Consider the following 15,592-nt stretch of genomic DNA (forward strand, 5'->3'; position numbering starts at 1 on the left):
TTCATTCCCAGATCATATTGGGATCAATATTCAAATATGTGGTAGAATTGAAGTCGAGTAACTGTTTGACACCCTCCCATCTAGTACCAGTTGATTCAGTTAAGTGGGTATATTAAGTTAAATTAATAAACACATTTCCTGTATGGAATGCTTTTTTTTCATTGGAATATGGAAAATTTTCTGAGTTTTCGGAGTGAATAAATTTCAGTATAAGTACTTATGCACGAATTTATTTTTAAAATGGAGCGCTGCTTTTAAAGGGTGAAGGGGGGGGGACTTCAGAAACAACCATTTGATTTTAGGAAAGAAGGGCAGTGACACAAAGACCCCTCCCACATACATACGTAAATACATACATATGAAAATACTAATGAAGCATAACACGTAGAAATCTCCAAAGGCTGACCTAAAGGGCCATTTAAAAAATTATGGTCTAGAATGCACTTGATCCGTATTTTGATCACTTGCTCCAAGCTATGTCTTCGCACGAGGAGGGAAAAATGCCAATATAAGATGTTGCTATAATTTTTTAGGAACAACTACCATTTGGTCATAAAATATACCGTTAGTTAATATAGTACCACAGTGGTAGTAAGATGGCTAGTCTTATTGATCATGGTAGTGTAAATTTAGGTTGCTACAGTAGGTAGGAGTGTTGTTACTGGTGTTAAATGCAAATATTAAGTAGACCTAGTTAAAAGTGTTCGAAAACCTTTAAAGTAATTCTAGTTGTGTCAAGTTAATTTAAAGCTGGTATTTATCAAGCTTCACAACTTACTAGTAATTGTCATGTTGATAGACTTAAGGATTAAAAGTTGATCAGAATGGAGTAAAGAGTGAAGCTATAAATAGATTGGGGCGGAGAAGAAGCGTGCGCAGCTGTGTTGGTCTCAGATGATTTAATCCTGCAGTGAGTTGTCCATAGTAGTAGTAGCAGTGGTTCCAAGAAGAGCTGTATTTGAACCTGAAGAGTTTATAATTTGATGCTGTTGAAGTTGGATGGAATAGTCTTAGGAAAGTAATTGTCAGATTGTAGATGATGTTTGCGGAAGGAAGGTTACAAAAGCAGAGAGAAATATTATATAATATAGAAGAAATATTATAGGAGAAATATTAATAAATATAGAAATAGCTTAAGTATGGTACTGTTTGATTAAAATTGCCTATAGATTGTTTTAGGCACCCAGCTGACTTGCTGTATCTCGAACATTAAGCTGTATGAAAAATGTGGGTCAATCCCGCTTTCTGGGGCTACAATGAAAGAAAGGTTCAAATAGCTAGGACACATTCTGTGCATGAAGGATGACAGATTTGCCACATATCCTTCTTGTCAACCGGCTGTCAAGGGCCAAAAAAGTAGGTGGTCCCTGAATGGGGTAGAAGGACGTCGTAAGGAAAGATGTAAGGAAAATGGGAATTCCTTGGGAGGATATAAAGAGCTTTGAATAGATTGGGACAGAGGAGGAGCGTACGTAGCTGGGTTGGCCTCAGACGGCTTGGTGCTGCAGTGAGTTAGTTAATAGTAGGCCTATTAGTAATACGATTTACGTAAATGTGAACAGGAGCTTATGGATACAATTCCTGAGGATTTGGAAGTTGCAACAAGATGGTAGCTTATTATAGCGAGATAGTGCAGTTGCATAGTAAGAAATTGAGAGGAATTAGTCACTGGACTAGTCCTATTTAAACATAGAAGTGGGACCTGAAATGGCTATTTTGTCAAGGACTTACTGATTTAAAATCTTTATGTAGTTCCTTATTGTGATCAGGATGTAGAAAATAGTGAGGATATTTTTGATTGATTCACTGTGGAGTTATAGAAGGTAATAAAATGACTGCCATGGTATATTCTTTGTTTGAAGTATGGTTAGCATGATCTTAGAGATAGTAGTTTGATAAAGGAGAGGCCCTAGCGGCTCTAGGAAGCCTGATCAGATCTGTTCGAAAAAAAGTTAGAAGAGCTTTAACATATTTGATTGATTTTGAAATGAAGCATATAGCTGAGTGTGATGAACTAAGGTTCAATATGGATAAAGTTTTAAAAGAAGGATGCGTGGACATGATTTTCAGGCTTAGATTGATAATGAAGAAGTGTTTAATGGTTCATTAGGGAGAAAGCTTTGATGTTGGCTTTATCCATACATAGCATGCCAGAAAAGTATGCTAAAGTGATCAGTGCTATATGGGGGATGTGCACAGGGAGGGGGGCTTCCTCTCCTTTAAATCTCAAACTTTCCTGAATTTCAAGGCATTTATTATTCAAATTATGAAATTTAATTTTATTATTACCCTCCCCCCAGCACGCAAAAAATCCAGTGTATGTGGTTTGTACCGTGTACAGGCTGCTGTTATTGTAAGGGAAGTGGCTGTACTAAAATGCAAATTCTCTTGGAATTGGAAAAACTTTGGGAAATAGAGAAACAAAGCTGAGGAATATGGTAGGGACACCATGATGTGTACTTGTGTATCCTATGACTCTGAAATGTGGGCATTTTGAAAAGTTCAGCAAAATGCAATGTTCCCTCAGGAACGTTTTTTAGGTTTAATGACAGTTTTATGGGCCTGTTGAACAACAGTATTTAAAGTAATTAGTAACAAAGAAAATATGGCTTAGTACTACTCTCTGGGGCTATGGTGGTAAAGGGTTGAGATTCTAGGTCGGTTTTATAATATGTTGCAAAAGTTGTACTTTGTGAAAAGCCAGCAGGGACCATAGGGAATTCAAATCAAGTGAGAACATTATGGAAATAAAAAGTGAGCAAAGTTATGTTGACTTGGTGCTATAACGAGTTTTTAACTGTAGATGTGCTATTCTACTATTTTTGTTTCAGCACTCGTATGGCTTTATCCAATGCTGTGAGCGTCAAGCACGCCTTTTCTTTCATTTCTCCCAGTTTGAAGGAAATATTGAACATCTTCGTATTGGTGATCCTGTGCAGTTTGAAGTAACCTTTGACAAGAGAAATGGAAAACCAATTGCCTCTGCTGTTTCAAAAATTACACCAGAGAGTGCTGTTGGAGAAGAAAGAGTAACTGGTATGTATAATGCTGACTTTAAAATTGCCCTTCTTCTCCGAAACAGCACTTGAAGTCTAAAAATAGTCTCTTTTGAGCTCCATTTGCTGGTTTATGTACTTCAAATATTCTTCTTCTCCCCAATTATAGTTAAATTAACCAAAATGAAACAGGTTTCAGGGTCAGGTGAACCAGACTCAGCTATATTATTACACCTAAATAAACGAATAATCTCTCAGAATAACGTTCCTTCTTCATTTCCTAGCAGCTTGTCCTTCTCTTCTAACTTTAAGGTTGAAACTCCATTCCTCCAGTCAAAGATATTGCTAGTAATGAGTTGGAACTTTTATCCTTTCTGTAAGTCTTTTGAAATATCTGTTGACATCCTTAGGTAGGACAGCACCCGCTTGGTAATTACTGATCTAAAAATTATTTGATGAATAATTATGCTCTACCCCCCCTGGATACTGGATGCATCCCACGTCCCTTTTGTAATCTATGTTTTTCTCTCACTCTAAGTCTGAGCTAAATCTGATCTTTTTGTTTTCATGCTTTTTTAAAAACTAATCACTTACCACATCTGTTATCAGACGTTTCAATTGCTTACCAGGCAGTAGTAGTACTACTGCTAGCAACTCACTGCAGCACCAAACCGCCTGAGGCCAACAGCTATGGACGCTCCTCCTCAATCCCAGTCTTGTAAAAGCATCCCTCTTTACAGCCTCCAAAGAAGTTCCTCTTTCTCTTAAACCTTTTCTTACAAAATCCTCCCACCGCAGTTGGGGACGAACTGCTTTTCGTTTGGCCATAGATGATGGCCAGGAAGGACGATCTTTGGAAACCTATCATCCTTCATCTCCGGATTTTGTCCTCGCCATCTCATCCTTTTTCCCATTATAGCCCTAGAAAGCGAGATTGAATAATATTTTTCGTACAGCCTACTGTTTAAGATATGGTCAGTCAGTCGGGTACCTAAAACAGTCCATTGACAATTTTTCTGGCAAACATCTAGATGATGGCAGAAGGTCACAAGATGGGAGAATGTCATGGATAATAGTAGCGAATAGATAACGAGCTAATAAAATATTGTCGGGTACTCAAAACGATCCATAGGCAATTTGTCCTGAAAACGTCCAGCAAATCCTCCTTCGTTTTTCGAAGCGCCCGAAATCTAGTGTTCTATTATTAATACCTTCCCAACTCAGACATGAAAACCTCCATATTCATCGTGGCCCCTATTCCCTGCCTATACAACTTGTACTTCCTGCCTGAGCAAGTAAAGTCTATCTAATTTCATGTTTCCTACCCCTGGGATATGAGTTTCTGAAACTTATAATAAATCCAGTTGTAAGTATCTGAGTTCGTCAGTCAAAATGTCTGAGTTCGTCAGTCAAAATGTCAATACGATAGTTGGTGTTTAACGTTGTAACGTTCTAAGTTGTAATTTGATTTTATTTTTTTATCATTGAAATTATTATGGCTTCAGGAAAGGCAATGGTCTCACAACCAGTGAAGAACTCGTGTAGTTGTTTAGTTAGGATAGCTGAAATACCCCTTAATTCACTTCTGCTACTCCGAAGATATATTTTTGCTGTGTGTCGTCTAAAATTTTGAGTGATGTATTTATTTTCAGGTGTTGTAACAACTGAGCTTCGCAATGGAGAAGGCCAAGGACGTATCTCTTATGAGAATCGTGGCGAATGTTTTTTTCTTCCATACACCAAAGACGACGTAGAGGGGAATGTAACGCTTCGCGTTGGTGACACTGTCAGTTTTCAAATGACTACCAGTCAAAGGTATGACAATAGTGTTTTTGTTGGGGGGATGGAGGGACTGAAAGAGAGGGAGAGGGTTAAGATGATTGATTATTTATAGTAACATAATATATACAATATAAACAAAATATCATCTAGAATATTGTAAAAAATTTTGTGCTTTAAATTATATGTGCATATGATTTATCCATAAGGATTGTTAATGACTTGCCGAGTAAAAACGAAAGTGAAACAGAAAGAAATGTAACACCATCTCAACCTTCTACGCCGACAAAATGTAGCCTAAAACCCAGTAAAAATCTACAAATTTTAATCAAAATTTTCTGAAGCTGTTTGTTGCTAACTGTTTCGCTGACTCTTTGCCCATTTTTACCCACTTGAGTTTCTTTTTTTTTTCAGTTTGACGCCTGCTACTCTTGAAAACTGCATTTGGATAGACCTAAGGACTATTTTAAAACGTTCAATGGGAAAAGAATATGTCTCTAAACTGTTGAATTAAGAAAGGAGAGGGCCAAAATTAGAAATAATGTTCTTAGGAAAATTGAATAAGGTCGGGTTGAGGCTGAGTGGTTAGCGCTCTGGAATTGAAATCCTGAGGTCAGTGGTGGGAGTCCTGGTGTCGGTGGCTATTTGCTTTGGAACGGGATCAATGGTGTGACCCTGTAAGCTCAGCCAGAGCCGCCCAAACACTAAATGGGTACCTAAAGAAATCTGGGGGAAAAATACGGTAAGCGCCGAATGAATTGCCCCCAAATACGTATTGCACTCCCGACTGAAGGCATCGAATCAGGAGGTCAGTACCTGTTTAGTGCAGACCATTGGTCAGTCTGCGAAAAAGTATTTAAGTTTTGCGAGTTCTTAGAAACCCAATTTGTGACCTTGATGTTTTGCAACCATGTTGGAAAAATGTATTAGTCACAAGGAGTAAACAACTGTTTAATAAACATTTCTTTTTAGGACTGGAAATCTCGGCGCTCTTTACATTCGACTTGAGAATCCAGCTCAGCCAGTGCGTTATAAAGGTGTGATTTGTGCCATTCGGGATGCAGTTGGATATGTTGAACGTGCCGACGTTGTCCGAGAGATTTCTTTCAAACTTGCAGATGCTGTAGAATTGGGTGATATTCAACTTGGTGACGAGCTTGAGTTCAATATTGAAACTAGAAATGTATGTATTTATGTATTTTTTTTCTACATTTCATTTCTTATTTATTTTCTTCTTTCTTTTTTTGTTTTCTTCTTTCGTTTCCCTTTTTGGGTTTATTCTTGAGTGTTGAGAGTTCTGTTCTTTACAAATGATTTTTTTTGTGGTTGTTTTTATTTTTTCACTTTCTTTTTTTTAGGGTTGTGATTTAACGTTTATATTGCCACCTCTCCAATCCCGTTTTATTTATAAATAGTCGTACAATAAGCGTGAAAATATGTAAAGAGGTGATTTTTCGGCCACACTTCTTGGCAGAGGGATTTAAGATCAATCTTATCGAGGGGTGGTGCTTGGGGGGGAGTAGGTATACTTTATTGAATATATTCTTTTTATTAATTAGTACTTGCCAAAACTGATTTCGAATTTTTGTACAATTTGAAAGGAAGGGAGAGGGAAGGCCAGGGCTACTTACTGAGTCTCAATGACAAACTCCGGAATTTGAAGTAGTTGGCTATTTAAGGAGGTCGTATCTTCGTTTGGCCACTTTAACTCATGGGCTGATGATTTACATATGTCAAAGCTCACCGAATCAGGAGGAAATTAGGGGAGGGAGCTTCAAAGCTGGTTTTTATTTTAATGTAGAAATTTAAGGTCGTATTAGAGCACATTGAAATTAGTCTCAGTATATCTAAAGAGAACAGAGTTAGTTCCCTGAGTTTAGTCCCTTTTCGCTTAATTTAGTAAAAAACTGAAATCGAGCATATTTGAACATAATAAGCTACGTTGAAACGTTATTATTGTTGTACAACGTGAAACGTTGTACGTTGAAACGTTGTCGTCTTAGTTGTTTCTATGAATGCTGTTCAATGAAAGTTTTTAAGTCTAAGTTATGTAATGCTTGAGATGGTAATATCTAATGTAAAATAATGATGTCTGAAGTTTAATCAATATCATTTTATTTATTTTGATTTGGTCGGACTTTGTGTTGATATCAGATCCTTTGTATTGACCTGATCCTTTGTATTGATTGTGACATGATACTAACTAACGTTTAAAATAATGATGTAGGAAGTTTAAACCATATCATTGTAACTTTTTATCGACTTTGATTTGGTCCTTTGTATTGGTATCAAGGGTAATCCAAGAAGTTTATGCACTTCTTGAATCATGTATTATTAACAAGAAAGTCCTTAGAACAAACCTATGGCTACAATTTTGATTATTCTTGTGGTCAAAATTAAAAAGAAAAATTTCAGTGCTAGATTTTGTTCTTGTTAAAGTAACACTGTTTTTAGACTAAAAAAATGGAGCATGTAGTTTAACACGTTAATTAAAGGGGGATTTATGCCCCATAGATTTTTTTTTTTTTTTTTGTTCACTCATCTAATGTAACTGTATAATTACGGTAACGGAACTGGAGTAAATTGGAATTAAAACAAGGATACCATACATTTAGAAATCAACTTGATAAATTGGGACTAGGTACTAGATACAAATTTTATTTTCATGGCACTTGGTATTAACCAAGTGACATATAGCGGTCGCAAATTCTGTCTGTTTCGGACCAGATTAAATTAGAAATAGTCGTTTTCCCGATTTGACCATCTGGGGTGGGGGGCCGGTTAATTTGGAAAAACTAGAAAAAATGAAGCATTTTTAACTTACGAACGGGTGATAGGATCTTAATGAAATTTGATTTTTGGAAGGATATTGTGTCTCAGAGCTCTTGTTTTAAATCCCGACCAGATCCGGTGACATTGGAGGGGGGAACCTAAAATCTTTGAAAACGCTTAGAGTGGAGGGATGGGGATGAAACTTGGTGGGAAACATAAGGAGAAGTCCTAGATATGCTATTGACATAACCGGAACGGATTTGCTCTGTTTGGGAGAGGGGAGGGTTAATTCCGAAAAATTAGAAAACAACAAGTAATTTTAAGTTACGAAGGAGAGATCGGATCTTAATTAAATTTGAAGTTCGGAAAGATAACGTGTCTCAAAGCTCCTATTTTAAATTGCGACCGGATCCGGTGAAAGGAAAGTGGGGGGGGGGGCGAAACCTAAAATCTTGGAAAATGCCTAGAGCGGAAGGATCGGGATGAAACTTGGTGGGAAAAAAGAGCACAAGTCATAGATACGGGATTGACATAACCGGAACGGATCTGCTCCCTCTGGGGGAGTTGGGGGAGGGTTAATTCTAAAAAATTAGAAAAAATAAGGTATTTTTAACTTACGAAAGAATTATCATATCTTAATGAAATTTCACATTTAGAAGGACCTCGAAACTCAGATCTCTTATTTTAAATTCTGACCGGACCCAGTGTCATTGGGGGGGGGGGGGACGGAAATCGTGGAAAACGCTTAAAGCGGAGAGATCAAGATGAAACTTGATGGAAAGAATAAACACAAGTCTAAGATAGGTGACTGATATAACCGGATCGGATCCGCTCTCTTTGGTGGAGTTGGGGGGAGGGAGTAATTCGGAAAAATTAGAAAAAATGAGGTATTTGTAACTTACGAACGGGTGATCAGATCATAATGTAATTTGATATCTAGAAGGATCTTGTGCTTTAAAACTCTCATTTTAAATCCCGACCAGATTCGATGACATTTGGGGCAGTTCGAGGGGGAAACCGGAATTCTTCGAAAACGTGAAAATCGAGGTATCTTACGAATGAGTGATCGGATCTTAATGAAACTTTATATATAGAAGAATCTTATGTCTCAGATGCTCCATTTTCAATTCGAATCGGATCCGGGGACATAGAAGGTTGGGGGGGGGGGGAGACAGAAATCTTTGAAAACGCTTAGAGTGGAGAGATCGGGATGAAACTTTATGGGAAGAATATATGATATATATTATCCCATTGATTTGAAAAAGTTATAGATACGAGATTGACATAATTGGTACGGATCCATTCTTTTTGGGGGAGCTATGGGTTGTTAATTTGGAAAAATCAGAAAAATTGAGGTATTTTTAACTTAAGAACGGGTGACCGAATCTTAATGGAATTTGATTTTTAGAAGGAATTCATGTCTCAGAGCTCTTATTTCAAATCCCGACCAGATGTATTGACATTGGGGGGAGTTGGAGGGGGAAATCGGAAATCTTGGAAAACGCTTGTAAATGTCGTAGATACGTGATTGACGTAACCGGACTGGATCCGCTCTCTTTGGGGAAGTTAGGTGGTAGGGTTCAGTGCTTTGGCGAGTTTGGTGCTTATCGGATCTTAGTGAAGATCTGATAAGGATCGGATCTTAATGAATTTTTATATTTAGAAGGACCTCGTGACTCGGAGCTCTTATTTTAAATCCCAACCGGCATTAAGCCTCCGATTTTCCTTTTAAATCAATCTATTGATTCTTAGAATTTTGGTAGAGGTCATACCATATGAGCTCTTGGCGCGTCCGACCTCGTCACAAGTGCCATATGAGATCTTAGCTGTTGTTTTTATCATGTACAAGAATTTTCCACATTATTCTTTTTCACTACCAGTTCTTCAAACTTTGATTAAAAGGTAATTTAGCCTATATTATTCATTTCATTAGTTTATCAGTGACAAGAATCTATTCGTCACAGAAACTGTTTGCCACTTGGGAAATGACTGTTTGCCGTTACTCGTTCCTAAAATTGTTAAACACATTTTTAATTGTTTTAGCTCAAACCAGGTCAATAATACCCCTAAAACGTAACCAGCACACTAATTAGCCTACATTACTGATTTCATTATTTTATCAGGGAGAAGAGTTTGCTTGTCACATTACCCGTTTGCCAACTGGCTCAGTTGTATTTGAAGATGTTGACCCTGAAGTTCTTAAAGGTCAAGTTGTGAAGCCATTGGATAGGAGTATTCAAGTGAACCCCCAAGATCCCTTGCCTGGTCGGTTGCGATTCCGTGGCAGAGACCGCTCTGAAAATGCTGTCACATTTGGCGAGAAGGATCAGAAAGGCCATTATACTCTTAAGTAAGTCTTTGACTAAATTCCTAGTGTATCTATAAAAATATAAGCTAATTAGATATGCGAAAACAGAACCTGGAAAGAGACAGAAAAAAAGATAACAGCATTAGGAGTTAACGGTATTATGTAACGTTATTATTGGAAACCCCTGTGCTTGAAAGAAAAGGACAGCGGGGGGGAGGGGAATGAAAAAGAGCAAAAGGGAAAAAACTGTTGAATGGCAGGGGTAGGACTTGTTGTGCTTGAATAAGGAGGAGGAGGGATATTGGGCTGTGAGAGATACTCACTAGAATAAACAGGGATACGAGTAATAGTACAGATCCTAAATCTGAAATAAATTTTTCACATTCCAAGGCCGTTTGATTGATTTATTTTAAATCAAAGATGAATATGGAAAATATACTTGAATGAAATTGGCACTCCCAACGTTCGGATGCTTTAAAACTCTCATTTTAAATCCCGACCAGATCCAGTGACATTGGGGGGAGTTGGAGGGGGAAACCGGAAATCTTGGAAAATGCTTAGAGTGGAGAGATCGGGATGAAACTTGATGAGAAGAATAAACACAAGCTATAGATACATGATTGACATAATTGGAACGGATCCGTTCTCTTTGGGGGAGCTGCGGGTTGTTAATTTGGAAAAATTAGAAAAATGAGGTATTTTTAACTTAAGAACGGGTGACCGGATCTTAATGAAATATGATATTTAGAAGGAAATCATGTCTCAGAACTCTTGTTTCAAACTGACCAGATCTGTTGAGATTGGGGGAATTAGAGGGGCAAACCGGAAATCTCGGAAAACGCTTATAAATGTCGTAGATTCGTGATTGATGTAACCGGACTGGATTCGCTCTCTTTGGAAGAGTTAGGGGGTGGGATTCAGTGCTTTGGCGACGTGGTGCTTCTGGACGTGCTAGGACGATGAAAATTGGTAGGTGTGTCAGGAAGCTGCACAAATTCAATTGATAAATTCGTTTTCCATTATTCGACCATCCGGGGGACTGAGTGAAGAGGAAAAATTAAAAAAAATTGAGGTATTTTTAACTTACGAGTGGGTGTTCGGATCTTAATGGATTTTGACATTTAGAAGGACCTTGTGACTCAGAGCTCTTATTTTAAATCCCGACCGGCATTAAGCCTCTGATTTTCCTTTTAAAGCAATCTATTGATTCTTAAAATTTTGCTAGATCTCATGCCATATGAGCTCTCGGCTCTTGGCTCTTCCGACCTCATCACAAGTGCCATATGAGCTCTCGTTGATCATAGTTGTCAAATTAACAGTCTAGATCAGTAGGTCCCAACCAATTTCGGGCCATGCCTTACCTAAGCATTTATAAAATCCCCATACCCCCTTGTGATTTTTAAATAAACTAAAGAAAACTGAGTGGATGCTTGAGTTATACAGACGTGTATTAGTTTTGAGAAGATTTTTGAAGGAACTAAATTTCATTTAGGGGGGCAATCTGGGGTCAGGAGGAGGTAGGAGCAAACCGAGGTCTAGGAGGGGCAGTCTCTCCCCCCTGGCTCATATCAAATTACTTCTCTGTTCCCAACAGAGCAAAATCAACAATTTGAATTTATAATCTTCTTTTTGATCATAGTTGTCATATTCACAGTCTGGATAAGTGGGTCTCAACCAATTTTGGACCATGCCCCACCTTAGCATTTCTAAAATCCACATGCCTTCTTGTGATTTTTAAAATATATTAAAGAAGACTGACCCGTTTTTGTGGATGCTTGAATTATGCAGACGTATATTAATTTTGAGAAGATTTTTGAAGAAACTGAATTTTATATCGGGGGCAAACTAGGCCTGGAGAAGAGGGGAGGGCAAACCTAGGTCTGGGAGGGGCAGTCCCCCCTGGCTCATAGCAAATTGCTTCCCTGTTCGCTAAAGAGCAAAATCAACAATCTGAATTCACAACATTTCTTTGATCATAGTTGTCGAATTCACAGTCGAGATCAGTGAGTCCCAATCATTTTCGGGCCGTGTCCCACCTAAGCATTTCTAAAACCCCCATGCCCCCTTGTGATTTTTAAAATATGCTAAAGACAACCGACCCGTTTTTGTGGATGCTTGAATTATGCAGACGTATATTAGTTTTGACAAGATTTTTGAATAAAGGTATGATTAAAGGTATTTGTGAACTATGCGGTTGCAAGAAAAATCTTTCTTAAAAAAGGAAGCAATGAACAAAAACCCTGGGTAGAGCAAAAAGCTGGGTACAAGCAAATCAAAGATAAACTTTTGGAAGACAAGGTTTTAGAATTATATAACTCTAATTTTTCAAGGATTGATGATTTACATAGAAAATTAAAAGGAAATGACTATGCTCTTTCAAAAGCTAAAATAAACGAAATATTGCAAAAACAAAATATTTATTTTTTACACCACCCCTCTCATCACACATTTGAAAGAAGACTCGTTTATATACATGGTTTTGATGAACAATGGGAAGCCGATTTAGTTGATATGCAACAGCATAAAAAGGACGATAACAATTTTCATTACATTCTTACAGGGATTGATTGTTTTAGTAAATAAGTTAGGTGTATCGCTTTAAAAAGTAAAATGGGTATGGAAATTATGCTTTTATGGGTTTATTTAAAAATAGAACACATAAAAAGTCATAAACAGATAAAGGTAAATAATTTGTCATGAAAAACGTTCAAGTATTTTTTTAAGTCATTAAATTGATCGGTTTTCATCTGAAAGTGAATTGAAAGCTCAAATAGTGGAACGATTTAATAGAACTATTAAAGAGAAATTACGGAAATGTTTTACTTACAACAACACTAAACGTTGGATAGATGTATTACCGTCATTCGTTGACAATTATAAAAATTCATATCAAGATCAAATTTTATGAAACCAAAGGAAGCTAGTAGAAAAGCAAATGAAACAAGGTGTATAAAAATATGTTTCCAGACATAGAACCTCAAACAATGAAACATAAATTTACTGTAGGTGATTTAGTTTGAATTAATAAAAAGAAAAGTGTTTTTTGATAAAGGCAATCTTTCGAACTATACGACGGAACTATAACTATACAACGGATATTTCAAGTTGCTATAGTTAAACAGACAACTTTTATTACGTATGAATTATCCGACAAATCGGATGAGTTAATTATTGTACTTTTTATGAAAAAGCAGTTGTCAAAAGTTATTGTATAATGCTAATTTTTTCCTAAATATAATTTGATGTATGTAAATAGATGTTCAGGAATTAAACAAGTTACTTAGAAATAAAGTTAAGAAGAGGGAAATACTAACACAAAAAGTTAAACAGAATGCGTTAATACTACCCCTCATGAAATGAAACCTTCAGAATTTCATGACTGCTGAATAGTTAAATGCTCTAGTTGCTGAAAAATTAATGGAAAATGATGATAGTTTGAAACGGCGTTTTGTAAGATTAGATCAAAAGTTATTAAACGCTTCACCAGCACCGTTATCGCAACTTGGAGGTATTGAACCATTACCAGCACCATCTGAACTTCAAGGTATTGAACCATTACCAGCACCATCTCAACTTCAAGGTATTGAACCATTACCAGCACCATCTCAACTTCAAGGTATTGAACCATTACCAGCACCGTCTGAACTTCAAGGTATTGAACCCTTACCAGCACCATCTCAACTTCAAGGTATTTAACCATTAGAAATACTAAAAATTAAAACTCCTGGTAAATCACTAAAGGTATATGACCATAATTTGAATCTTGACACTAACCTGCAGAAACGGTTAAATGAAGACGATAAAAAGTATTATCCTATTCGACCAACTTCTTTTGAATTGCCTAATTATTCCCTAGAACATCCTGAAAATGTCCTGTGGTGGCGCAGTGGATTTGACCTTAGCTTGGTAATACGGGACCCAGAGATCGAATCACGCTGCAGGAATGCACTGCAGGGCCGACGCAGGGACCATAGTAGTCAAGAAGCGTCGTTAATTCTTAAATAATAAACATCCTGAATTCCTTCAAGACGCTACAAAGAAATTGGGTGAATTGAATCAAAAATATGGTGGGAAAAAAGGGCATGGAATACCTGAATATGTTAAACTAGTCGATTTTTTGAACTTTATGAAATCCATAAAATTGAAATAGAATACCAAAATTAGGAACTGGATTATTTTTAAGTGCAAATGATATAATTGAACGATTATAGAGTCTAATAGGTAATAGAGCTGCTGGAAATACATCAGATGAGGTTAGACATAAGACATTAAGTTTTTTAGATTCCATATTAAAAAATAAAATACCAAAAAAATTAACATAGTGCAATTTATCAAAATTATCTTGAAATTTAATTAAAAATAATTTGTTCTTATTAAAGAAAATTTTGTTCCTAAAAAAGGTGTTCTATTGAATGGGTTTGGTTATTATTGAAGGTAATAAAAGTGAAATTGAACAGTCTTATACAAGTAATCCGATTAGATTATACCGTAATTATGATTATGAAATTGCCTTAACGCAATGTACTTTATGGTATTCAAGGCATAATATTAGTGATAAATTTAAAAATAATACATTTTAGTTTAGAAAAAGTAAAGATGAACCATGGTTAAATGTCATGATTCCCAATGGTATGTATAATGACGAGTGTTTCAATCATTTTCTAAGTCATTACTTTAATGTTTCTGGAGAAACTTGTCCAATAACTGTTTCATCTAATCCTGCAATAAATTCATTCCCAGATTTTACATACAAATCCAATGGATATGGTCCATCATGCGTCAACCCAAAATCAATCCAATCTTTCATCCCTTAGTTTTATGATTATCTACCATAGATCTGCCCTAGGAATGACGTATGGACGGATGATGGATAATGAAAATGACATCATTTTTATACACTCCTAAAAAGGGCTTATGCCAGATTTGCCTCTCACTCACTCGGACTATCTCTCTTGGCTCTTTCCACAATTAGCCAGGGCTTGATGCCTGCAACTACTTAATTTTAATTCAGTTAGATAGGGATTCAATGACATTGATATTCGTTATATTATTGAAAGATGATTATGAATTTAAATTTAATTGTGATTTAAGTATTATTTTAGGTTTTGAAAATGATGATATATTATCAGATAAAATTAATGAGGGTACAAAAGTTTCGAATATTACAAGAAACGTGGATAAAATCCAAGTTGATTATTCATTAGTTGATAATTCAATCGTTGATGGGGTTAGAGCTGATGTAATATGGACATTTTTACCTAATACCGAACCGGGTTGCTTGATCGTAGAAATTCCTGAAAAAAGACAACATCTCTTAATAAATCGAAAAGAGTGTATTAATTCTTTGGAAATGTCAATTACAGATCAAATAGGTAGACTCATCGATTTTAAAGGTGATAATGTTGGTCATGTTTTAGATTTGAAGCAAGCTTAATAAAATTGAAAAAATTTTAATGGTTAGTAAATTAGTTTTAATTCATTGTTTTTCTTATAAATGATAATGTAAAAATGTTTAATAAACTTTTTACTATAATAAATGCTGATTAATAAAAAACAATTGCTATACACAAGACAATACGGTAGTGGTATTGGTAGTTTCTTTAAGAAGATAGCTAACTTGGAATTATTCAAGACTTTTCTGAAAAGTATAAAAGATGGGGCTTTATCAATGTATACTAATATGATTAAACCTCGACTAGAGTTAGTAAAAAATAGAGGTATTGAATATGGAAAAGAA

At 36.2% G+C, this 15,592-nt stretch overlaps 1 protein-coding gene across 3 annotated transcripts in view; it reads left to right on the plus strand.

Moving 5' to 3' along the window:
* Nucleotides 1–15,592, plus strand: part of LOC136043888 (RNA-binding protein Unr-like) — an 85,250-nt gene that overhangs the window by 15,505 nt on the left and 54,153 nt on the right. For all 3 annotated transcript variants that reach the window (XM_065728905.1, XM_065728907.1, XM_065728906.1), the window contains 4 exons: nt 2,832–3,036; nt 4,649–4,811; nt 5,748–5,958; nt 9,671–9,897. In XM_065728905.1, coding sequence (XP_065584977.1) covers nt 2,832–3,036; nt 4,649–4,811; nt 5,748–5,958; nt 9,671–9,897 — 806 coding nt within the window. The remainder of the gene's footprint in view (nt 1–2,831; nt 3,037–4,648; nt 4,812–5,747; nt 5,959–9,670; nt 9,898–15,592) is intronic.

Source organism: Artemia franciscana, chromosome 2 (genome assembly GCF_032884065.1).
Source record: "Artemia franciscana chromosome 2, ASM3288406v1, whole genome shotgun sequence".
NCBI lineage: Eukaryota > Metazoa > Arthropoda > Branchiopoda > Anostraca > Artemiidae > Artemia > Artemia franciscana.